At 36.6% G+C, this 26,890-nt stretch overlaps 2 protein-coding genes across 5 annotated transcripts; one reads left to right on the top strand and one right to left on the bottom strand.

Annotated features, from left to right (window-relative positions):
* Positions 1-337: 337 nt before the first annotated feature.
* Positions 338-26,648, top strand: LOC123879697 (transcriptional repressor CTCF-like). Its single transcript, XM_045927582.1, has 2 exons — positions 338-411; positions 24,844-26,648. The coding sequence occupies exons 1-2, from the start codon at positions 385-387 to the stop codon at positions 26,119-26,121; spliced, it is 1,305 nt and encodes a 434-aa protein (XP_045783538.1). The 5' UTR covers positions 338-384; the 3' UTR covers positions 26,122-26,648.
* LOC123879702 (probable serine/threonine-protein kinase kinX) lies at positions 10,481-23,516 on the bottom strand. 4 transcript variants are annotated; one of them, XM_045927590.1, is made up of 9 exons: positions 23,406-23,516; positions 21,017-21,356; positions 18,787-18,901; positions 18,157-18,275; positions 16,843-16,958; positions 16,136-16,242; positions 13,376-13,525; positions 12,503-12,789; positions 10,481-12,038 (listed from the first exon to the last, which is right to left on the bottom strand). In XM_045927590.1, exons 2-9 carry the CDS (start codon positions 21,083-21,085, stop codon positions 11,790-11,792), a joined length of 1,212 nt encoding a protein of 403 aa, XP_045783546.1. In that variant the 5' UTR covers positions 21,086-21,356; positions 23,406-23,516; the 3' UTR covers positions 10,481-11,789. The 4 variants fall into 4 exon arrangements, with proteins under 4 accessions (XP_045783546.1, XP_045783548.1, XP_045783545.1 ...); XM_045927592.1 differs by lacking the exon at positions 23,406-23,516 and adding an exon at positions 23,085-23,380 and having other exon boundaries at positions 13,376-13,522; XM_045927589.1 differs by lacking the exon at positions 23,406-23,516 and adding an exon at positions 23,085-23,379.
* Positions 26,649-26,890: the final 242 nt, after the last annotated feature.

The following is a 26,890-nucleotide window of genomic DNA, read 5'->3' as shown; positions in this document are numbered from 1 at the left end:
GCCACTTCAGAGAGACGCGGGGATGTGATTGAAAAACAAACCATGCGTGCCATATTCTGTCAGTTCGAATTAGAAACGAGGAGGCAAATCGCTTCGTACATGTAAGTACAGTACCTACGTGAGTCAGCGATGTATTGATGATGATAATGAAGACTTATCGCTATCCCCTTCATAATGTTCCCTGTTGAAAAGGATAGCACTAGAGTTATACCTGTCAATTTAGTTTGGAGAGTGTGTACAATAGAATAGAGATGATGACTACTAGTCAAATCAGCGACTTTTTATCAAACGTCAAAACACTCGCTTAGTATGGGAGTTTGTAATTACACGGATGTGACGTCATAAACATTTGACGTACTTTTTTAGTTAAATCGATAATTTAAAATGGATAGCAAACTTCAAACTAACAGCGGACGTGGATTTTACGAATTTTGGAAGACCCTCTATTTAATAATTCCTAAGAAATAATTTATTTTTGACATAGTCATCATCCCAATTAGACCTAAATTATTAACATATATTTGTATCTGTCCTAGAAATCAAATTTTTGGAAAATGTACTTTCTGAGTTTAAAGGAATTTATGTTGTGATACACGTGGCCTTACTGAAAAATCTAGCTTTTGTGCTATTTATAAGAAAATTTTAGAAATTAAAGACTTTAAGGAATTTATTATATTAATGGCTAACAAAACTTTGCACATTTTTTTTATTGTATGTGAAATTCGGTGCTATTGTAGACGCATTTTAATAGTTCACTTTTGACAATCTTCCGTTGTTGTACTCTTTGCGGGGAAAGAAGTTAGTATAAGGCTGCTTTTCCACCAGAGATGTGCTATGCTACGTTGCTATGGATGCGTTTGATATCCACCAATCATAGTCATTGGTGCACATAGCTTAGCACTGGTGGAAACGGATTCAACTAAGATATGTTTTTTATATGGAAGGATGCGTGCTATGGATGCGTGCTATGGGCCGTCGCGAGTGGTGTAGCTATGTGCAGGCGCGGCAGGACGCGTGAGCGCCTCTCTCCTCACCGCGTCACTCTCACCGCTCCCCTACTATCGCTACATCGCATAGCTCGAGCTGCGCATCTCTCTCGCGCAGCTACTTTGCGGCGGCGCATCTTCATAGCGCATCCTCCTCGCACAGCTACATAGCTTAGTATTGATGGAAACGGTCACATATTTTCGTAGCATAGATTTCACATCTTCGTAGCATAGCTGCATAGCACATTTTTGGTGGAAGGGCACTTTAATGACCTCTCTGTTAAGTAATTCCATATAAATGATAGAGACAAAAATATCAATGGGTGCCAACCATTTTGTGTCCCTACCAATCACAAATAAAACTATGTTTTCTAATTGAATTCCTAATGTTTTTTGAAAGCATTTTCGAATTGAATTTTAAATGTTTTTGAAAACATGTTTATACAGTCCGACAAGGCTCTTTTGGCGCGTGACCAAAATTGGAACTAAAGCCGCCATCTTGAGAAATGCACGTCTTGTTGATAGTTCGCTGTGTCGGCATAAAGCGACAACAGCGCCCTCACTCAAGTGCCAAAAGAGCCTTGTCGGACTGTATGATTGGTAATTCAAAATGATTTTTGTCTCTATCATTTGTATGGGATTACATAACAGAGAGAGCACTATATTAACTTCTTTCTGCGGGTAGAGTATACTTAGAAGAAATGTCACAAGTGGCCTTTTTAATATGCTTAAACTGTAGTAATCACTATTTGATTAACAATAAATTAAAAAAAATTAAGCCCCAGATTGCATTTCTTTGTATCTCTTTAATCAATTTTTTATGAAATGTGCACTTATGAAATTATATTTTTAGCGTAAGATATTTTTTTAAAGTTTAGGTAAGTGAGGGTAACATCAATTAAATCTGTAATACTCGTTACCCTGGGTAAATTTGCGCTAATTAGGTTTGAGGTGAAGTTAAAATCCTCTGCGATTCTGTTTGCCTAGTGAGGACTACGCATCTACTACTACAATACTACCACTTTTATAAGTTACGCCGATGTACTTGCGCAGAAACCTTATTTTTGAATGGCGTAAATAATCCATACTAATATTATATCCATATTATATAATGTTATAAATGCGAAAGTGTGTCTGTCTGTCTGTCTGTCCGTCTATCTGTCTGTCTGCTACCTTTTCACGGCCCAACAGTTTAGATTCAGATTCAGATTCAGATTTATTTATTTGCTTTCATGTACATTTACATTAATTGATGGTGGGTGCTTAAAGCTAAAAGTTAAATACATGAGACCCTGTCAGGGCATGGCAAATACAATTTTAGGTACAGTAAAATGGTTAATATTAAAGATACAATAAGAATAGGATTAAAATTATTAAAATTATCATTACTAGATATTAAATATTATTCATTTGTATTCTTATATATTATTATATTATGAGAATGTTTAACCGATTCTGACGAAATTTGGTACAGAGTTAGCTTATATCCCTAGGACGGACATAGGCTACTTTTTATCCCGGAAAATCAAAGAGTTCCCACGGGATTCCTAAAGACCCAGCCACTTAACCAATTTGTATAAGTACCGAGGTAGCTTGCGTCCATGTTATTGACATAGGCAACTTTTTATCCCGGAAAATCAAACAGTTCCCACGGGATCTTTAAAAACCTTAATCCACGCGGACGAAGTCGCGGGCATCCTCTATATAATGTAATAATATTGGTCATGATTAGCATGGCTAATATTCTTTTCATAAAAAAAAAAATTTTATGGACGGTAATCACTTAACATCAGGTGACCGCCTGCTCGTTTGCTCGCTATTTTTATTTAAAAAAAAAAAGAAGATTTTTCAAGATGTTTGCCGGTATATGTACCTATATGTGCCCAAAACGGGTAATCTGATAGTAGTAACCACCATCGATGTATATGGATAGGCCCTTCGAAGATAAAAAACGCGCTCAAAAAGTCAATAGAATTTGCAAAAGTCTCTTGACTTTGTCAATGACGATGACGTAAGATTCAAGCGTATTTTTGCGGATGGAATTGTATGGGAAAGGCTAATCCATACACATCGATGGTAACCACTAACCACCCTGTCCTTTAATTAGCGCAAAATTACCCCTTTTGCCTTTACCCTTTTCTTACTCTATTGCAAAGCTTTTTGCTAATTAATATGTGAAGTTTATGATTATTAATAATGAAATTTGATAGTGCTATACCTATTATATTATGTATATTGATGTTATAAATTCGATTTTATAGATTTTACTTTTTATTTTTGTACAGAGAGACACTTTTAAAATACTTTGGAAATAACGTTTGAACTTTTTTTTTAAAAAGAATATTAGTCATTTTTTAATCATGACTAACATTCCCATTTCCCCTCCAACTAAGCGTAAAGCTTGTGCTAGGAGTGGGTACGACAATAGTGCAACGGGCGGGGTGTGAACCGTCGACCTTTCGGATTTCAGTCCGCTCCTATAACCGTTGAGCTATTGAGGCTATAGAGATGTTTACTTTGGTACTATGCTTTTCAATTGCTTCTCGGTTAAGTGCTAAGAGGGGTGTTATAAGTTTGACGTGTGTATCTGTGTATCTGTCTGTGGCATCGTAGCTCCTAAACTAATGAATCGATTTTGATTTAGTTATTTTTTGTTTGAAAGGTGGCTTGATCGAGAGTGTTCTTAGCTATAATCCAAGAAAATCGGTTCAGCCGTTTGAAAGTTATCAGCTCTTTTCTAGTTACTGTAACCTTCACTAGTCGGGGGTGTTATAAATTTTTAATTTACACTTGTCAATTACTTTTCGGTTAGTTGCAAAGAGGGGTGTTATAAGTTTGACGTGTGTATCTGTGTATCTGTCTGTGGCATCGTAGCTCCTAAACTAATGAACTGATTTTGATTTTGATTTTTTTTTTGTTTGAAAGGTGGCTTGATCGAGTGTTCTTAGCTATAATCCAAGAAAATCGGTTCAGCCGTTTGAAAGTTATCTCTTTATAATAATTTCTTAAGAGAAAAATCCGGAAAACATGGATTTGTGGTTAACATCACAAAAAAAAATTAAAATATTTTTTTTTTATACGGAATTTCTTGTGCTAGTCTGACTCGCGCTTCACCTGAATTTATTGAGTCTTCTTATTTGAAACTTACAATCCATTTAAACTCTACTTACCTAATTACCTATTTCAAAACACACACACGGAAGAGCGTTTAAATTTTTTGTTTTGAAATTCTAATCGATCGTACGAAAATGCAGTTTTTTTTTTTTTAGAATACGAGTATGTAAACTTTAAACACCATTTAAATATAATAAATTAAAAGTGTCTGTCTGTACTAGCCGGCTTCATTCGTTATCACTGTAATGTTCAATGTGTAGATGTAAACAATAAATATTGATTGTTGATAATAATTCTTGCGTTTTATTTTTGTAACCCAATTTCTTTTTTGACTAGGATTTACGATTTCCTTTTTGAACTACCGCCTAGGGTTTATATTTAGGATAGCTGTCGGCTTAGGGTGCCTTTTCACCAGAGATATGCTATGCAGCTATGCTACGAAGATGTGACTACGCTACGAAAATATGTGACCGTCTTTTCCCCGTTTCTATATCTACATTCCATAAGTAGAAGGAAGGAATTAGGGCCGAGGCACGTATGGCGTAGCGCGCTGCCGTCCTAACAAAGAGTGCAATAAGTCGAGTTTTTGGGCAAATTGACTTAAGACCATATCCGTAATCAGGAAAATGAGCTCTATAATTTCGCCTTAAACGTCTTTTTTGTATCTTCAGTAGTTTCGGTTCTGTTGGTTATCAAAACTGCAACATGTAATATTACGATTTGTAAGTAGCTAATCATAACCGCGCATATCTCGAAAGTAGTCGAAACCTAGTTATTGCTCTCTTCGTTAGGACGGCAGCGCGGCGCAGGCCATTTTTCACAGTCAAAATATTATCGACATTGTCCTCATTGAAATAATATCTAAAATCAATTGTGCATCCGTGCGGATACTCGCGCATCCGCGCGCAGTCCCGCGCGTGCTCGCGCATTCTCTTGTAGAAATTCGCGTAATGTGTCACGCGATTAGAAAACTTCGCGGGCATGCTCTGCGCTGCGCTCCGCCGTATGTGCGCCGGTCCTTATAGGCCAGTCATTTAAGCTTAAATTAGGTAAGAATCTCGGAATTCGAGATACCCAGCTGTAAGTCTGTAAATACTTGTATATTGACACCCTAAAAGTTGTCTCAAAACCTACATAATATGGTAGGGTGTACGCAACTATTAAATTTCAAGGTCAAAGGTTACAAGAATCGGTTATTTGTGCTTTTTTTGTAAATCTCATTTCCTATGGGTTTTTTGCTATTTGTATTTATTATAAGCGCAAAAAAACGATTTTTGTGACCTTTGACCTTGAAATTTAATAGTTGCGTACACCCTACCCTACCTACCTGTACCCTACCTGTACGTATGTAGGTTTTGAGACAACGTTTAGGGTGTCAATATACAAGTATTTACAGACTTACAGCTGGATATCTCGAATTCCGAGGTGAACTTACTATAATGACTGGACTATTAGGATCTTATATTTGGGCGAATAGTAAATGAAAATACAGTTCCTTGTTTATAATATTGTACATGTATTGACAGAATTCGTCTATAAACATCGCTATATTGTGACAAGTAATTTACATAGAATTTGCTGTTATCATAAAATTAAAAGGAAAAATACAACTTATACAATTCTACTTTATTATGAGCATAGCGACATCGCCCGGTGGTATAAAACTAAGTTTTACAAACAGTTCAGTACTACCACTTTTAAAAGTCACATCAAGAATGTACACCAATGAAATACAGACCTTATTGCTTGACGTTAAGATATTAAACACAAGAACAATAGAGACTCGTGCTATCTCGCTCATACTGCGCGCGTACAAAACATGGCGTATGCAACAACCAATAGCGAACGTACGCGCGCCTATTATTGGCTGAGATATGTTCGCGCCATTCAAAAATAAGTTTTCTGCGCAGGTACATCAGCTTAACTTATAAAAAGTTGTAGTACTGTAAAAAGAAGTGTCAAACATGCAAGCACATTCCTGTCTAAATATTATTATTATCATTAAAAAAACTTATTATTATACAGATACATGAGTTAAAATTTAAAATGCATTCTATTTTCAAAATTGTATGCGAGTACTTGAAAAAAAAAAAGATTAAAACAGATTAAAATTATATGAGAATTCAAAGTGCATTCAATTTTTTTATGTCCCGCATATCAAATAGGTACGCATTTTTTAAATCTTGATATCATAAATTATGCAAAACACCACGCGATGTCAAAACATTAAAAATTTATCAAACAACATACCGTATTAATTTAAAGGTAATATAGGTTTAATAATAATAAGAGAACGGATTTCAGAAAACCACTTCTTTACATTGGATTTTTTACAGAGGAAAAATAATTAAAAAAAAAACAATTCATCGAAATAACACCAAGATTCGAGATTTTATGTTCGAAAGTCAAAATCATTTAGTTTAAAAAGAAATCACATTGAATTTAATTGTTTTTTTTTTTTATTATTAAAACATGACGACAGACTGGTTCTCTAAAAACCGCAACTATTTTTATAATAGTCAATAAATATGAAATGCAACTATAAAAACATGTCCTCATAACGTTTCAATTTAACAATATTATAATTACAAATTATTCAAAATTACAACTCCGAGACCTTTTATCATAATTTTATTATTGGTTGAATATAATATCTACAATTTCGAAAATGTGGGAACTGGAAAAAGTGGTGGGGTCCAATATTAATCCTAGAATTTTATTGTTTTTTTTTTTTAATAATTCAAAGGTTGGCAGCCCTGCTTTAAAAAAATAACATAATAAAGAACTAGAAACCAAAGCTGTGTAGGGAGTTAAAAAAGAGCCTAATCTTTTCTTTTTATATATTTGACATGCTTGCATTTCAACTATTGAAATCACTAAACTAATTGTTTTTAACTTTAGCAGTATGCAATAATAATAATAATTACTAATAATAAAAATCTACTACATCTATTAACTCAACAAAAACCTACTATGGTATGAATTTTCTACCAAAATGGGATTCATAGTTAACTCTAGCAACTTTAAATTCTGTTTTTTTTTATTCGACTTAGACTGCGTGGTATTTACGTATATTGATTTATTTAAAACTAAAAACGATCTACTTATAAGATTTAAAAAAAAAACAGATTATGTACTTATAAGATTTAAAAAAAAAAAATACTTATCATTAGTCAGTCAAAAACGCCATCTCAAAATAAGCTGAATGCATTTTGTTGATAATGTCACCAATAGATAAGAGGCAGTGTTATTTTTGCTGTCTAAAATGCTATCCTTTTCCGCACAGAACATTACGAAAGGGATAGCATTACAATTTTGAGATCTGTCAATATATCTCGAAAATTCCTATTGACGCTTGTCCGTCTGTCGGTCTATCAGCGAGCTGTATCTCATGAACTAAAAAGTAGAGAGTTGAAATTTTCACAGAGTGTGTGTTCCTATTGCTCCTATACCAACAAATGATAAAAATTTAAATGGCCGCCTAGAAATTAAAAAAAAAAACTCGTACAATGGTACGGAACCCTTCGTGTGCCAGTCCAACTCGCACTTGACCGGTCTTTTAAACAAAGTATATATTTTACAAGAACAAAGGTGCAAACAGACTACTGTGTTGTTTGGGTCGCAAAACGCTTTAGCAACCGACCAATCATCTTTTGAATAAATACCACACAGTTCAAATAGAAAAAAAAAAAAACTAGAAATACCCAATCAAAATCTCTAAACCCCTATTTTTATTACTTAACGTGCTAAAATAATTATTGAAATACCCTCAAAAACAAAAAAAAAGTGTGCATTATTTTTATTTATTTATACATCTTTACTCTCGCAACTCTCACAGAAATGTACATAATTTTTTCCCAAATTTCATTAACTATTCGATTATTAATATGGACAGCCTTATATTTGTAGGCTAATTTTAATAATATTAATTAATAAAATATTTCATATTTTGCCATCTTAACTGGAAATATTACGTATACAATATGAGAAAGGACCCGCTTTATATATTAATTACCCTAATCCTAATCACACTAATATTATAAAGGCGAAAGTTTGTGTGTATGTGTGTGTGTGTGTGTGTGTGTATGTTTGTTACTCCTTCACGCAAAAACTACTGGACAGATTTGGCTGAAATTTGCACATTGGCTACTTTATATCCCGGAAAATCAAAGAGTATCCACGGGATTTTTAAAAACCTAATTCCACGCGGACGAAGTCGCGGGCATCAGCTAGTAATATTATAAATGTGGATGTTTGGATGTTTGTTACTCAATTACGCAAAAACTACTGAACGGATTTGGCTGGGAATGGAGATAGATTATACCCTGGATTAACACATAGGCTACTTTTATTCCGAAAAATCAACGAGTTCCCGCGGGATTTTGAAAAACGTAAATCCACGCGGACGAAGTCGCGGGCATCAGCTACGTATTTACTAAATCAATAAATCAACTGTAATGTCAAAAGTACGATAAAATAAAATAATAGAATAAATATGGCGAATAAGTTTTCCAAAATTTTTGCATTATAGACCGTATTGTTAAATATCAATTTTTTTTTTTTTTTACAGACGCGCTTGGAGACCTGCTAGCAAGTGATGATGCAGCCTAAGATGGAGCGCGCTTGCCTAGACGTTGCCTATTCACTCTTGACTTGAAGGCACCCATATTAAAAGTGGAAGGTAAAACTGATGCCGGAAACTGTCATGTCAAGCCCTTTCTCAAATTATACCCGATTACGATTTTGATTGAATATATCTTTAATGTATTTTCACTAGACTTTTTAATATAACTACATATTATGTAGATTAAAAATCGTTGCGCATGCAAATTATTTTCCTTGCAAACCGTAAGTTTCAAGTGACAGTTGACAGATAGGTCATTAAAAAAAAAAGAATATTAGCATTCTAAAGATGACTAATATTCCCCTTTTCCCTCCAAGTAAGCGTAAACCTTGTGTTAGGTAGTACGAAAATAGTGCAACGGGTGGGGTTTGAACCAGCGACCTTTCGGAATTCAGTCCGCTCCTCAACCGTTGAGCTATTGAGGCTCTAAATTGGTTTTCCTATTCTTAGTATGGACGTCTTTAACTGGGGCATGATGCGATTGGCTTCGGTTCAAACTTTTTTTTTGGACCAAAAGTCATCAGCAATAGATCTTGTAGGAATAAACTCAGCTTAGCACACTTGGTTTTAGGTTAGATTGTTTATTTTTTAAAGGACTCCCAAAAGGAGGAATTCAAATTTTTGAATTTTGGATATTTTTAAAATTCAAAAATTTGAATTTTTAAACTATTTAATTTAATTAACTGTAATTATTTAAATTAATAAATTATAAATTTTTATTCAATTAAACTTTTACAAGTGCTTTTGAATCGTCAAAATAATCTACCACTGGTTCGGAATGCAGTATATGATGTATCCCAATATATGTGCAAAGATATGTTCGAAACATGTAAATTTCTAGTTTGTATAGTTCTATTTTCTTCATATTTTTAATTTAAAAAAAAAAGATCAACTGTTTCTAACGGGGACATAAGTGAAGATTTTCTGTGAAGTATTAAGTTCTTATATGTATCATAGTTGATATAAAATTGAATTCTGTGTGATAATAAGTCATCGCCCAAATAATAAGCTTTAATAAAATGTTTGATTAAAAAAAAATTGTTCTTTACACTACAAAAATTCGCACTAAATATATCACCGACGAACGATAAAACTATAACTAATTCATAATTATTATTATTTTTCGTCTATAAGAAATCTTATTTTTAGTTTACTATATCAATAATTATTATTAGGATTTTTACATTTTTTTTTTTCATTTTTTTCCATAATTTTCCTCGCGAAAGAAAAAATCGGGGAGATATCACAATTAACGCCTATTCACACTAAAATTACGCAAAAATCCGAAAAAAATATTGCCTATACATACATACAACCGACGCTATACCCCTAGCAACAACTTAGGCTTCAAACACATTGCTGTGTTGCGGATTGACCCTTCAAACATCAGAGCGAGCGTATTACTCACGACAGAGTAGTATGCATGTCTTCACATAACATGTACATACAGTATAACTATAACTTATCCCTTGCCTTCATGTTGGCACCATTGCACTTCATCATACAATAAAAACCTCACAAAGCATTGGTGCCAACATGACACACCAAAGGATAAGTTATAGTGAACGATCTGTAACTAAAAACCTCTAGTCACACGACCCCCCACAACACAGCAATGTGTCCGTACCTTTTGACAACAACCAATGTTAGACTATTGCCTAAAATGTTGTATCTCCAAATTCAGCCCATAAAACAATATTACAATCAAAAGTTGCTTGCTAGGGACTAACATTAACGACATTTTTAGTCATTTTTAGTAGCTTTTTCCTCAGTGTTGCCACATTAACGCCAGGGCAACCAAATGGTAATTTTAATTTTTCAGTAGCGTTTTCGTCATTACTATAAAACACAAATCAATAAATTGTTAAAACAATTCAGGTTATTTAGGTTTTTTAGTTTTTTTTTTGTCAAGGCTGTAGGTAGATGATGATTTTTACATCCCCTTAAAATTGCCATGATAATAAAAAGAGTCAGGCCTGAATTTTTCCTTTGCTTTTGCTAGTCCGGCTAGCTACACTGTTATTGAAAAACAAAGAAGTATTATACTGTTATTGAAAAAGTTTTTTTTTTTTTTTAAATTGCGAGATAGGTTTTTTTTTATGTTTGATGACAATCATGTTTAAAAAAACAATCTAGGTTAGCGCGCTGTCATAGATGCCTATTCACCCTTGAAGGCATTTAAGTTGCAATTTTTTTTATTAAATCTATCTGATTTGCAAAATTAGATTGGTTTGGTTGACGGTCAGCCGTGCGTTTAAATTGTTTTAGTTGATATACATAATACCATCGTCTTGCGTGATAAAATCTTGTAAAAAAAAAATACAAGCGACTTTTTTGGAATATTGGAAAATTTGTCGAATATTCATGCGCATTTTTGTGGACCATACGAGACGAATTTTTGAATATTGAATTTGTTTAATATATTCATACGCATTTTCGTGGAATATAATGAGATGACGAATTTTTTGAATAGTCAATCACATTTTTGTGGAACATAAGAGGCAAATATTTCGAATATTGAAAAATTTGCATGCACATTTTTATGGATTTTAATTTGGAATAGGCATCTATAGAAATCCTATAAGTTTTAGGAAGTTTACCTCGAGGGCTTTTGAGTGTGTTACATACATACAAAGTTTGATTCCCATTTGAATATTATTGAACCAAAACGAATGAATGAAATGAATCAAAATTTTGTGAATACATAATAGAAATTAATAACTTGTGTGGTTTGCCAGATTTCCGTAAAAACACGCAAACCACATACACAGGTGTTAATTTATAGAACATGTGTACAAAATTAATTTAATTGAGTAATATTCAAATCAGAATCAAACTAGGTTTGTATGCAGCGCGCTTTGAATACTTCTCTTAAGACAACAATAATGTGCATTCGTACGCGACCGACATCAGCGTTAGAAGAATTCAGGTTTTTAGTAGCAATTGGTAATTTTTAGTAGCAGTGTTGCCACACTCCCCGTAGGTCACAGAACCAGGGCAAATATTATAACATAATATTTAAGATTTTTTGTACATTTAAATTTTGCCTCCAAAGAACGTATATTTTATTTCATAGAGTTTTTTCTTTGTACACTGGTTTTTTCCATTTTGGGTGTAGATTTTTCTTTCACTCTACTGTCTTTTAGGATTGGTTGTTTTTGGATTTTTTCGGTTTTCGTCGCCTGTGGCGGGATTTTTTCTGTGACTGGTGGCGTGGTGGGCTTTTTGGGTTTGTTGGCTTTCGCCGCCGCGGCGTAGTTGATGGGTTTGATTCCCGGCTGCGTCGATTCTTCTGTCACTGGTGGGGTTGATTGCTGGGGAAGGAAAAATACATCTTTAAAACATAGAAAAATCGTGAACAATATCGAATACAGAAGCTTGCTGATAGAGATACACCCTGTTGACAGACAGACATACGTGCCCGTTGGCACACTTGGCGTCTTCTTGACGTCAGGCTTGGCTTTGAAGTCTTTTTGACGTCTCATACATACATACACATACGGGCTAACGCAGAACCTCTTTGTTTTGAAGTTGGCTCAAAATATTTCAACTTACTTTAGCAACTGGCACCATGTCTCTGTTCAACCTTCTGATTCATTAGTTTTTAATAAAATCGGGAACAAACATACATACATACGGATCGAATACAGAAGCTCGCCTGATAGACACAGCCCGCTGACAGCCAGACCGACGGACGGACAGAGGGGCAGTGTAGGCTTAGTAATAAAGTCCCGTTAGCACCCTTGGTTACGGAACCCTAAAAATGTGTCAAACTCACTTTAACAACTTCGACAACGGGCGCCTCTTCTCTCTCTTCCACTCTCACGTCACTCTTAACAACTTTGACGCTCAACTCCTTCTTCTTCGGCTGCACTTTAGGCTCAGACTTGACCGCGACCGGCCGAGCCTTGGCCTTGACGTCCACTTTTGGCGTCTTCTTGACGTCCGGCTTGGCTTTCACGTCTTTTTTGACGTCTCGTGGCGATCTCTTGTCTTTGTCTGAGTCTATTGGAACTATGTCTGCCGCGCTGACTTCTGGAGGCTCGGTTGGCGGTTGTATTGATTCTAAAAAAATTCAAAAAAAAAATATTTTTATAATTTTTATGATAGTGTTTTTTACCTACACTTCAAGGAAATCACATTGTCGTATCACACTAATATTATAAAGGCGAAAGTTTGTATGTGTGTGTGTGTGTGTGTGTGTGTGTGTGTGTGTGTGTGTGTGTGTGTGTGTGTGTGTGTGTGTGTGTGTGTGTGTGTGTGTGTGTGTGTGTGTGTGTGTGTGGGTGTGTGGGTGTGTGTGTGTGTGTGGGTGTGTATGTTTGTTACTCCTTCACGCAAAAACTACTGGACGGATTGGGCTGAAATTTAGAATGGAGACAGATTATATTCTGGATTAGCACATAGGCTACTTTTTATCCCGGAAAATCAAAGAGTTCCCACGGGATTTTTAAAAAACTACATCCACGCGAACGAAGTCGCGGGCATCAGCTAGTTAGTTTATAAATTGCGAAAAACCAAATTAAATTTGAATTTCGCGGACAGACCCGTGTCATGCACCTTAAGGGGATTCACTTAGCCACAATTCTAAAACCACTAAAATTTCACCATGTATATTTTCTCTAGACCATGAAATGTTTATTTTCTCTACCTTCTGTTTTACTCTGTTCTGTGATTTGCTCTTCTTTGCCGTCAACTGTGTCCTTCTGCGTCACTTCTGGAACCACTTCTTTCGCACTCTCCGCTTCTGCTTTGACTTCAGTCTTTACTTCTGTGTTTGCGCTCTCCTGTTTCTTTTCTTCTAGAACGAAAAGAAAGGGCATATAAAATTCCAAACTTCTTTATATCATGCATATGCACCTAATATACGTTAATCGCCAAAAACCTTCTCGTAAGTGCCAATAACAACTGCACAAAATATCACCTCAATCTGATGAATGATACAAGAATACATACATAGATAATGAACAGACTTATAAACAAATTACACCCAAATCCACTAAAAATAGAGATCCACAAAAATATATTCATACCTCATAACAGTAACTCATTAAAAAAAATTAAGTATTTCAATTAAAGTTTTTAGTTGCAGACAAAGTCAAATCAGACAATCACATTTTCTAATTAATCAAATTGTCTAAATAATCACGTTTCCCGATCAATGAAATTACATAATTATTAATCACATTGCCCGATCAATTAAATTGCATAATTAATCACATTGCCTGATCAATTAAATTGCATAATTAATCACATTGCCCCATCAATTAAATTTCATAATTAATCACATTTACCGATCAATAAAATTGCATAATTAATCACATTGCCCGATTAATCGCTTGCCGCAACAGGTTTTTCACAAAAATACTCTCCCGCGCGCGTTTAGTTTCATTTTGGCTTTAGTTATATTTTTTTAAATAAAAAAAAGCGAGTTAACGAATAGGCCATCTGATGTTAAGTGATAACCGCCACCCATATAAAAACTATATTTGTAGTATATTAAGAAATAGTAAAAAATATAAATATCTTGTATATATCTTAAATTAAATATCTATGAAAGCAACACCGCAGCAATGTAGCTTTAATAATAATTACTGCAGTAATTAGAGCCTCGATAGCTCAACGGTTGAGGAGCGGACTCAATTCCGAAAGGTCAGCGGTTCAAACCCCACCCGTTGCACCATTGTCGTACCCACTCCTGGCACAAGCTTTACGCTTAGTAGGAGGGGAAAGGGGAATACTAGTCATGATTAGCATGGCTAATAGTCTTGAAAAAAAAAATGTACTGTAGTAATGTAGCGATTTCATGCAAAATTTTGACTAGCACATATTTCTGTGGATCCCTACCTGCTAACTTTTTTTTCTTCTTCCTAATAACTTTTTTGTATTCTGTGTCAATTTTTAGCCAAGCTCGAAAATTCTCTTTGGTCATTGCCTTTTTGTATGCCTTTTCCGCTAATTTTCTATCGTTTTTCAGTTGGCAACACTGTTCGTCCCACCATGGAGGTTGAGTACTGTCGTCTAATACTTTTTTGACGCTACCTATCTCTTTCTTGCCTCTCTCTTTACCTACAACGTAATATTAGAGAAGTTAAAAACTTGGCTTTTATATTTTGTTGACATTCGAATCATAACTATTAACTGTGTTAAAAGCTTGGCTCATATTTTGTTGATATTCAATTAAAACTAACAAAATTTATACTAAAACTGGCTCTTGTATTGCTGATATTCGAATCATAACTAACTATAACTGCATTAAAATTGGCTCTTATATTTTGCTGATATTTGAAATATAACTAACTGTAACTTTATTAAAACTGTATTCAGAATGATTTTATAATTATTGTTGTAAGTACTTTAATAAAAAAAAAATTCAAAAGAAAAATAAAACCGACTTCAAAAACCAAAAACACTAAAAAGTAGAAAATAATTTTTGTTTAGCTACACATGTAATGTACCTAAGTATGAAGTCGAGCGAGCATATTAAAACAAAATTAGAAATCCAAGAGTGAAGCTCGCCCGACTCCATACCTAGGTACATTACATGTGTAGCTAAACAAAAATTATTTTCTACTTTTTAGTGTTTTTGGTTTTTGAAGTCGGTTTTATTTTTCTTTTGAAAATTTTTTATTTCACAATTTTTAGTGGCCCCACTGTACTATAATATGCTATGCCCAGTTAAAACCCTACTGTTTACTAAGCTATTACAGTGATCGCGAGCAATTTGCTCTTATCCATTGAGGAGTTCTGTTCTCCATCTCCGAAGATATTCATCAGATCTTCACCAAATTTATATGGGACCACCTGCACAGTATACCCTTTCAAACAAAAAAAAAAAAATTCCAAATCGGTCCAGGGGTCTTTGAGTAATCGGGGAACATACATTAAAAAAAAAAAAAAAGATCCCGACGAATTGAGAACCTCCTCCTTTTTTGGAAGTCGGTTAAAAACATTGTAATTTGTAAAAACTAGTCATAAACGAGTCAAGGCATCTTGTAGCGGTTGCCACATTCAAAAGCAGATGTCGCTTCTAGATTCAATCAATCATCAACGCTCGATACATGAACCCCAGCCTGATAACTCACGACCCGCGGCCTAGATGGCAGCACGGATAGCTTAATTGGAAACTCAAGGAGAAACACGCAACTTTCAATCGCATTGACAGAGCGTTTATCAAACTGCACTATATATATAGAAGTTTCAACGCACAACCGTCGGCCCAGCTGGCGCTACCGAGCACAACACCGCTCGGAGGGAAATTTCCCTATTGCTACGGTCGAGCACACACACAGACATACAGCTCCCGTACAATCTAAATGCGGCGCGTGTGTTCGAACCCTCGAACGCGAGTGAACGGGCGAGTAATAGTAGCTATGCTTTGCTTGTTCTGAAGAGTACAGACAAATCTTACCAGGTGGCTGTCGCGCTCTGTTGGGGACGAACTCAGCCGCCAGCGGGTTGAGTGTAGACCTGGATACTGCCTCTTCTAGTGACAGAGACCCTGAGCCGTTGCTTGTTCTGTAAATACAAACAAAACATTTTACTAACTATTGCAATACCCACCTTTTTTTTGTTCAGGTACAAGTTTGCTCTTGACTGCAATGTCACCTGGTGGTAAGTGATGATGTAGCCTAATATAGAAGCGGGCTAACCTGGAAGAGGTATGGCAGTTTTTATTAAACCCATACCCCTTTAGTTTCTACCATCATGACAGAACGCTATATCGCTTGGCAGCACGGCTTTGCCGTTAGGGTGGTAACTCTAACTAGCCACTGTCGAAGCCTCTCACCAGACCAGACCATCATCATCATCATCATCATCATCAGCCTGTGGACGTCCACTGCTGGACATAGGCCTTCCCTATAGAGCGCCACCACACCCGGTCCTCAGCCTTCCTCATCCAGCCACTTTTCGATCAGATTTAGACCAGACCAGTGATTTAGTAATTATAGAATTCCAAACCCTGCCGGGAATCGAACCCGGGACTTCTCACTACCACAAACCTTACCACTGTGCCAAGGAAGTTATCGAATATCACCTTACAGTATCCACCCTAGGAGGGGGTTTTAAGAGGGTTTATCCTCCCACAAAAACCTGGAAAACCCCTTAACAACTTACGTAGGATGGTTGTGTCCATTGGAGACAGGCCTGTGCCTCTGTTCCCGCTGCTCGTCTTCTAACATCGCCTCTATACATTGCTCCATCAACGCTTCTTCTTCTAACTGCTGCATCACCTGCAAATTTTATGACAATATGAAGAACAATTGAACCACGAGCGCAGTGAGCGTGAAATTTTTGAAACAAAACTTCTTAACAGACATTTGGAATGGCGGATCACCTGCAAATTATATATGTTGAACAATTGCGCCACGAGCGCAGTGAGCGTAACACTTCTTAACAGACATTTGGAAAGGCGAATTAGCTCGCAACAAACAAAACGAATGAATTCTGCGATGCAGAGCGATTTTTCACTCATATGAGTGAGCGAGACAAAGTAAAAGACTTTATGTACAGTAAAATTTTAGTGGTCTTAGAGTAGTGACTTGGTGAAGCACCTTAAAAGCACTTCTATCAATTTTCACCCATTCATAATCTTTAATTTAAAAAAAAAAAATATTGAGAAATGATTGTTTTGAAAAAATTTCTTACTAGCATATTTAACTTTGCATTTACAATTATTATTTTGCATTGATCACATTGCCTATGCAGTTAGGCAATATGATTAATGCAAAACACAAATATGATTAATGCATTAATCACATTGACTAGTTAGGCATTATGATTAATGCAAAACATGAATCAGTGCTTTTTAAGTTCTGTACTTGAACGGTCCCAATAAAACCCTATTACTAAGCCTCCGCTATCCGTCCGTCTTTCTGTCAGCAGTCTGTATCTCATGAACTGTAATATTGAGTTGAAATTTTCACAGAGAGTTTCTATTGTCGCTATAACAACAAATTAGTAATAAAAATTTCAAAATGGCGGCTTGTAAATAAAAAAAAATTACATAATCTTGTGTGATTATACGAAACCCTACGTGTGCAAGTCCAACTAGCATTTAAATGGTTTATTTTATTAGTCAATATTAAGGTTAGAACAAAATTTTACTAAAACTAATACTAACTCTGCAGAGTAAGTATAGGTAAGACTCACTTGCTTGTCGAATTTCTCCTCATTCTCCATCCACATGTCTTCGAAGTCATCCGGCATCGCGGGGTGCGCGGGTGGGTACTGTGGTACGTAGTACGCGCCTGCCATCACGTATCCTGCTGAGTAAGTGATAAAACTCACTTGCTTGTCGAACTCCTCCTCATTCTCCATCCACATGTAGTCTTCAAAGTCGTCCGGCTGCGCGGGGGGCGCGGGCGGGTACTGTGGTGGGTAGTACGCGCCTGCCATCACGTATCCTGCTGAGTAAGTGATAAAACTCACTTGCTTGTCGAACTCCTCCTCATTCTCCATCCACATGTAGTCTTCAAAGTCGTCCGGCTGCGCGGGGGGCGCGGGCGGGTACTGTGGTGGGTAGTACGCGCCTGCCATCACGTATCCTGCTGAGTAAGTGATACAATTTTATTAATTTTTGGGGTTCCATAGTCATAGTCATTCTTGTCGTTGTCTCTCTGTCTGTCTGTCTGTCTGTCCGTCCGTCCGTCCATCGTGTCTGTCAACAAAACCTATAGGGTACTTCCTGTTGACCTAGAATCATGAAATTTGGCAGGCAGGTAGGTCTTATGGCACAAATATAGGAGTAAATCTGAAAACCGTGAATTTGTGGTTAAACCATTTAAAAAAATTAAAATGTGTTTAAATTTTCATAATAAGATAACAATACCAAGTGGGGTTTGAAAGGTCTTTACCTGTACATTCTAAAACAGATTTTTAATTATTTTTATGCATAATAGTTTTTGATTTATCGTGCAAAATGTTGGAAAAAATACCCGAGTACGGAACCCTCAGTGCGCGAGTCTGACTCGCACTTGGCCGGGTTTTTGTCTTTGTCACTTGTATGGGATTAGGTAACAGAGAGAGCCGTATACAAACTTCTCTCCGTGGATATGATACCTGGTATGTGCCCCCTGGGTATGTGCACGGGGTAGACGGGCGGACGGTGCACGCCCGCGTCGCCGCTGCCGACCACGCCGCCGCCCACTCCGCTGTCGATTATCACGCCGTTTGGCTGCAACAATCCTCATCATCAACACTTGATATTTTTAGGGCTCTGTACCTCAAAAGGAAAAACGGAACCCTTATAGGATCACTTTGTTGTCTGTCTGTCTGTCAAGAAACCTATAGGGTACTTCCCGTTGACCTAGAATCATAAAATTTGGCAGGTAGGTAAGTCTGTCTGTCTGTCCGGCCGTCCGTCTGTCTGTCCGTCGTGTCTGTCAAGAAAACCTATAGGGTACTTCCCGTTGACCTAGAATCATTATCAAGTACTAACAATAACCTAACTATTATACCGCAAACTGGGAAAATTCGATGGGAGCTGTAGTTCAGAAACCGAGCAACCTCTTTCGTGTTTTTTAGGGTTCCGTACCTCAAAAGGAAAAACGGAACCCTTATAGGATCACTTTGTTGTCTGTCTGTCTGTCTGTCTGTCTTTCCGTCCGTCCGTCGTGTCTGTCAAGAAAACCTATAGGGCACTTCTCGTTGAACTAGAATCATGAAATTTGGCAGGTAGGCAGGTCTTATAGCACAAGTAAAGGAATAAATCCGAAAACCGTGAATTTGTGGTTACAAAATTAAAATGTGTTTAAATTTTCATAGTTCTTACTATGAAAATTTGGGTACCATATCCAACCACCACCCACCACCAAGTGGGGTATCATATCTTTATGATACCCCACTTGGTGACTATACCAAGTGGGGTATCATATGAAAGGGGCTTTGCCTGTAGATTTTTATACATAATAGTTTTGATCTATCCTGCCAAATGTTGGAAAAAAAATCCGAGTACGGAACCCTCGGCGCGTAAGTCCGATTCAAGGGGCGGACCAACAAATTCCTGAAAGGCCGGCAACGCATCAGCGGTACCTCTGGTGCTGCAAATGTTCATGTGCGGCGGAAATCACTTAACATCAGGTGACCCACCTGCTCGTTTGCTCTCTATTTTATTATCAAAAAAATCATCGCGACCCATCACCGGCTCACTACAGTTCGCGACAGGTCGACATGGCAATTTTCTAGTGAGGTGACAATATCACATACCAGGTAATCGATATAGACAATTTTTTGGTAGGTACTGTGTTTAAATTTTATCACCACCTTGTTCTAAAGTAATATCCTTATTGAAAACTAGCCAATGCCCGCGACTTCGCCCGCGTGGATTTCGGTTTTTCCTAAATCCGTGGGAACTTTTTGATTTTCCGGGATAAAAAGTAGCCTATGTGCTAATCCGGGTTATTATCTATCTCCATTCCAAATTTCAGCCAAATCCGTCCAGTAGTTTTTGCGTGAAGGAGTAACAAACATACACACAAACACACACATACAAACTTTCGCCTTTATAATATTAGTGTGATTCTTGATGAATTGAAAGATGCAGAGTAAAACACTCGACATGGCAATCAAGGCCCCCCCCCCCCCCGCCTCATACCCCGATTGCCATCTCGACCTGTCGTGTAGTACAAGAGTGAATAGGCACCTTCTAGGTAAACGCGTCCCATCTTAGACCACATCATCACTTTCCATCAGGTGTGATTGTGGTCAAGCGCTTACCTATAGTGAATAAAAAAAAAAAGTACTAATTTTATAATGTTAAGAGCCCCCGAGACGATCAATCGCGATTGTCAATTTTTACGTGATTGATGCTCATTGTCAATGCCAAATGATTGTTTAATAAGAGAATCGAAGCAATTGTCAATTGCAACTACGGTATTGAAGGACATTGATGGTGATTGATGGCAATTGACGCGTGTGCATTGACGTTCAATGACAGCAATTGTCAATCGTTTTTATAATCATCCGGCTCTGTTTTTAAAGATTTCTTGGTAAATGTTCGTTAGTGAAGCGATATCTTAAATTATAACATTTCTTGGACCAATGTCTAGTTTTTTTCGTTTTTTGTGGGTAGAAACTGCAAGAAAATACTATATCTGCGTTTGAAATCATATTTCGAGCCTTGACTTTCTTCATTGCAGTTCAATATCAGACTGAAGCAAGCGCAAATGATACACATTCATTTGGAGCTTCAATCGCTCATCATTTGAAATCTTCAATCACGTAAGCATTGTCAATTGCAAATTATCGTTTCGGGCATCCTTTAGAGAGAAGGGGTAAAATTATTTCTCACCTGCCACTGCCCATTTTCCTCGTTGCCATAATAAGCGCCAACGTTTGCAGATGTTTCCGGAATTTTCATGCTTGCACTTACAATTTACACAACTACCCACAGATTAACCATACGATATAAAATACACTCCCGAAAAACAATTACTCACTTAAAGGTTAATTTAAAACAAAATCTAATTACTGGCTTCGAATAATACAAGTTAAAATTAATAGTAAAAGTTTTAAACAAATAGTTAAAGAGTTACGCGTTAAATCTTATGATATATAATTTGAGGCACTGTTATCATAGGCTTATCACTTCTTAGTGGGTTTGTTTCGATCATGTCTGGTGTAATTGCCAACTGGAAACAAAAAAAAAGTTATTTTTAGAGTTCTGTGTGTCCAGAGAAAGCTGGTCAAGTGCAAGTCAGTTTTGCACACGAAGGGTTCTGTACCATCGTACACTGTAATAGTATATACTACTAGCCGATGCCCGCGACTTCGCCCGCGTGGATTTAGGTTTTTCAAAATCCCGTGGGAACTCTTTGATTTTCCGGGGTAAAAAGTAGCCTATGTGCTAATCCAGGATATTGTCTATCTCCATTCCAAATTTCAGTCAAATCCGTCTAGTAGTTTTTGCGTGAAGGAGTAACAAACATACACACACGCACACATACACACAAACTTTCGCCTTAATAATATTAGTGTGATAGTGTGATACTTATAATAGGTGCTCAGTAGTGACCCAGTGATGACTTGATGTTGAAACAAAAGTCTTATCTATGTACCACAATAATAAAAATAGAAAGATATACTCAGATTACTTTTAGGAGTACTTATAAATCATCAAATTAATCTACCACTGGTTTGGATTGCCCACACTTGTTATTTTATTTAGATACAAGTTAGCCCTTGACTGCTGGCTCACCAGGTGGTAAGTGATGATAGTCTAAGATAGAAGCAGGCAAACCTAGAAATGGAATGGCAGTTTTTACTAAACCCATACCCCTTTAAAATTGCTTGGTGGCATGGCTTTGCCGGTAGGGTGCTAACTAGCCACGACCAAAGCCTCCCACCAGACTAGACAAGAGATTTTAAAAACAAAGCATTCTGTACCAGTGGTATATGCATTTGACGATTCAAAAGTACTTGTAAACGTTTAATTGAATAAAAAGTATTTTGATTTTTAAAAACCCATAGAATAAGAAATATTTAGTTTTTTTTTTTTTTTGGGAATTGAACCCAAGGCCTGCCACTAATAAGACCACAGCACTTACCATTGTGCCAGGGAAGTTGTAAACTACTGAGAAAACCAGAAAGAAATGTAGTTACTTCATTCAAAACACTAGCTTCTGCCTATAACTTGATCTACGGTATGTCTATGTTATATTCTATTATTAGTGTCTATATATATTAGTGTCTAGCACTCAGGGATAATCAATCAGTGAAAGAATTTTTAAGAATGGATGAGTAGTTTTGGAGATTACCTCTTATATCCAAACCTACAAACTTTACCTCTATATAATATTAATATAGAAGAATTACACTATACTTGTGCTTGTCAAACTTGTACTTTTTTAACAACAATAAAACAGCTTATTAAAATATATATCAAGCAAAAATGTTAAGAAGTCAACAGAAAGGTATGCGAGTTACAAAGTACCTTGCCATTGATCTTATTTGGAACACATAATATGAAAGTGTTTCAAAACATCTCTACATAGTAATAAAAAGTGAAAATTCATGATGTTAATTGCCAGTTGTTATGGCTAACTGGCATAATAGAAAGTTATTAACATAAGTGTTAACGGAAATTGATGTAAACCTAACAATATTTTCCTAACATTACACTTCTATCGACAATTATGCAGTTACATTGACAGGCATGAAACCAATCTTAAAATAGACCACCTATATACGATATAGAACGAAAATATGTAACTGACCGACTTTTGTTGTTAAGTATGTGGACCAAGAGATGGAAATAATGTCGACGTGTTAAATTTTAGTGCTCACATTTCGTCTAGAGGATGCAATACATTCGATTCGATCTTTAACACGTGTTATCAACGAAAATATGCAGTACTTACTCAAAATTCGCGGTTAAGGCGCGATCTTTATCACTTTACCGCAGTTTAACGTAACCACACACTGTTTATTGCGTTTTCGTTGCACAATATTTTAATTTTAAACTAAATAACCTAAACACCATTTCACACAAGATTTTTACGCTAAGTCGTGGCTATAATGGCGACCGGAGTGAACATCGTCTGCATGGAATACAATTTTCAATAACAAAACTAACTTCGCACTACTGAAATGCCGGTTCTGTTATTTTCAACGGAAGTTTTTTAGAATTGAATTTGTAAAAGAGATAAATTATGATATATTTAGTAGTTACTTCAAATTACCTTTTCGAGAGAAACTTATTCTTGTAAATTTAGTTGGGCCAAAATGAAGTCAATAATATTATTGTCAAATAATTTTTGATGTTTGATTCAAAAAATAGTTCTACTCTTACCAACCTAACAGCACACAGAAGGCTTAGAAGGAGACTGGAAATTGGAAGGAGAAGGCACGGAGCTTGAAGAAGGTGAGAAGGATTTATGATACCACTACATGCTTGTTATATGGTGCCGCTAAACCTTGTTATTGGCGAAGTACATTGTGCTGGTGTGGCACTACTATAAGCCAATACAAAATAAGAAGAAGAACAACAAATAACTACAAACTTGACATTGGCTAATCTATGTACAGCCAGACGAGAGAAAACAAAAGAGCTAGAACCCGGGGCCGAAAGCTTTAAAGACTTTAAAATGACCAAAGAGTTAATGTGGACTTCGTCTGTGTTGGCGTTAGCTGGCGGGCGTGCTCTGCCTTTTTGGTTTATTTTTTTTTTTTTTTTTAAACTGACTGGAAAGCGCTCTAAGGAGGTGCCGTGCGTATGTCGGCGAGCGCCGGCACACTCGGGGTCCATACTTGTATACTTTAACTAACTTGTTACAAATAACTACATACTTGACATTGGCTAATCTTTGTAAAGCCAGACGAGAGAGAGAAAAAAAAAGAGTTAATGTTTATGGTATAGAATCTGTGGTACATCAAAGAGAATAACCTATAAATTACACAGATTTTTCTGTGAAAAAGGAACAATCGGGGGCTTGAGTTCGATCAATTTTCACTGTGATTATAAACATAATCCAGATCCAGATTCCATACTTTTATCTCAATAATCTCATGACCAGTACCTAGTAGAGCTGGAATATCTGCGTATAATTATCAGTTTCCGTAAGTTCCTTTCGATTTTTCCTTCAACTCTACCTAAAAATTTAACAACAGCTGTTCTTTGACAATATTAAAAACAGTTCAGCTTTTTATTCTGGTCGGTGCAGTTCAGGCTTGTCATCCATTCATGCATTTTGTAAAATTATATCTTTGTACTGTAAACTTCAATGGGTACTGTATGGTATGGTTTTATGGGTACTGTAGTGTTTATCAAGCCATGTGAAGGTAATCCATCCCTACAAATATGAAAGTGTATATCTGTTTGCTAGCTTTTCACGGCCTATCTGAATAACCTATTTTGACGAATTTTGGAAGCTGTAAGACTTATAGAACTTGTATATTCACTTGTCTGGGGTGTTATAAATTTTTAATTTACACTTGTAAGTTCTTTAATACATGCATGGCTATACCTAAAGACGTATATTTATACTTATGTTTTTTTTTCAGATTATTCACCACTGCCAGAACGTCTATGGTTTCAGTCAGACTGTCTTCAACAACTGCCAGAATCACAAAACGAGATATTTTGATGGTTTCTCGAAAATGGATAGCAAAGAAAAAGTTACATCAAAACCATCTAAACCACGTTTTATATTCGAAGAGCACAATGAGTTTATCAAAAGAGAGCGATCAACAAAAGAAAAACTTGTTTTATACCCTGTTATAAATATAGATGTTGTGAAAGAGGAAGTAAACGAACCAGAGCCATGTAATAATGTAGATTTTCCTATTGAAACTAATTTAAATAACCAGGTAAAAGTTTTGAACACTTCAGCACCAGGTATTGCAAGAACCATCAAACAGTATACAAGAAAGAGTAAAAGAAATAATAAGAGTTCTCTTGCGCCACAACTCATCGAAAGTGAAACCCAGAATGTTGAAATCAAAATGGAGCCCGTGGAACCATTTGAATTGGTTGATATTAAAGAAAATAGGGTCAAAATTGAACAAATCGACGACAGTGTGATAAAAATTGAAAATGAAGACACAGTACCAGTTGTCATGGATGTCAGAAAAGTGAAGAAAGGATACGTAGCGTGCGATGATTGCGAGTACCAAACGTCTAGACGGTATTCCCTCATCAATCATATAACAGCTAACCATAACAAAAAGAAACCAAAGAAAAGTATAACTCATAAGTACAAGTGCGATTTCTGCGATGAGAAATTCCCTACGATACAACAACGACAGGAGCACACTAAAACTCACAATGGCAAAGGCCTGTTCTGCGGATGTGGGCATGGATATTGGAAGTTAAACCACAAGAGACGCAACGGGTCGAAATTCTTTTGTAACCTCTGCGAACACCAAGCATGTTCCAAAAGCTTGCTCGACTGTCACATAATCGAAATCCACAAAATGAAATCACTCACTTTCAAGTGCAACAATTGTCAATCAAGATTCTCCGAGAAAAGTGATTTGACCGCCCATTTAAGAGCGCAAGACAAAAACCTTTTCACCGGTTACAAGTGCTCCAGCAAAAATGCGAAGAAATGTAATAGATACAACGACTTCACATTTGACTACGACATGTACATATCCAAGGGAAAGAAAAGTTTGTTCGATTCGAGCAATAAACAATATGAGTGTACTCAGTGTTCCTATAAGTGTGCACTGAAACAAAATTTGAAAACGCATATGGAAACACATACTAATTCAAAGGAGAAGGCCTATACTTGTCGGTTTTGTAAGTTCAGATATTCCTCTTATGTTGGCCTGGACCGACATATGATGAAGGTCCATCCACATAAAAGGCCCTACTTCTGTAAACTGTGCGACTGCAAATACTCTCGGATGAATGATCTGGTGAGGCATATCAGGTCTCATTTCGGGAGGAACTGAGCCAATGGCGCTCACAGGGAAACCAGGGTAGGCATTAGTAGGGTTCCTCTTTACTAGCCTGTCTTCTTCTCTCTGGGCTGATTTCCGGACTTAAACGTTTCCGTCTGTTGTGCGTGCGTTGCCCCTCCCCGCCGAAGTCTTCACTCCAGCCATCCAAGCTCGCTCCAGAAGCCGAGTAGACCGCCCAGGTTGCCGAGGGCTTCATGAAGTGAGGTTAGGGATCTAGCCAGTCAAACAGTCTAGCCAGTTTTTTTTTAAAGACTTTATTAGCCATGTTAATCATGACTATTCCCCTTTCCCCTCCAACTAAGCGCAAAGCTGTGTTAGGAGTACTGCCGACCTTTCGGAATTCAGTCGGCTCCTTAACCATTGAGCTATTGAGGCTCTTACCGGTATTGTAGCTAACAGCTTGGGTAAGCAGTGCTTTTATGCCTGTATGACGCGCCACTGACTGAGCTGATGATACAGTATACCCTATCCATGGAAAGAAATTAGTATAAAACTCTCTATTACGTAATTCTATACAAGTGATAGAGCCAAAACTCTCTGGGCGCTAACCATTTTGAGTCACCAACCAATCGCAAACGAAACTATGTTTTCTTATCGAATTTCGAATGTTTTAGGGTTCTGTACCTCAAAAGGAAAACGGCACCCTTATAGGATCACTTAGTTGTCTGTCTGTCTGTCCGTCGTGTCTGTCAAGAAACCTATAGGGTACTTCCCGTTGACCTAGAATCATGAAATTTGGCAGGTAGGTAGGTCTTATAGC

Source organism: Maniola jurtina, chromosome 28, assembly GCF_905333055.1.
Source record: "Maniola jurtina chromosome 28, ilManJurt1.1, whole genome shotgun sequence".
Taxonomy (NCBI): Eukaryota; Metazoa; Arthropoda; class Insecta; order Lepidoptera; family Nymphalidae; genus Maniola; species Maniola jurtina.
The sequence above is the reverse complement of the archived record's forward strand: the minus strand, read 5'-3'. Positions and strand labels throughout refer to the sequence as shown.

Excerpts from the sequence above, each read along its gene's own strand:
- LOC123879697 (XM_045927582.1), top strand. The coding sequence starts at position 385 with ATGGATAGCAAACTTCAAACTAACAGC. Across the intron at positions 412-24,843 it reads GCAAACTTCAAACTAACAGC|ACATCAAAACCATCTAAACC; the intron begins GGACGTGGATTT and ends AAAGAAAAAGTT.
- LOC123879702 (XM_045927590.1), bottom strand. The coding sequence starts at position 21,085 with ATGAAAATTCCGGAAACATCTGCAAACGTTGGCGCTTATTATGGCAAC. Across the intron at positions 18,902-21,016 it reads AGGAAAATGGGCAGTGGCAG|CCAAACGGCGTGATAATCGA; the intron begins GTGAGAAATAAT and ends GGATTGTTGCAG. Across the intron at positions 13,526-16,135 it reads CAGAGCGCGACAGCCACCTG|AAGAAAAGAAACAGGAGAGC; the intron begins GTAAGATTTGTC and ends TTTTCGTTCTAG.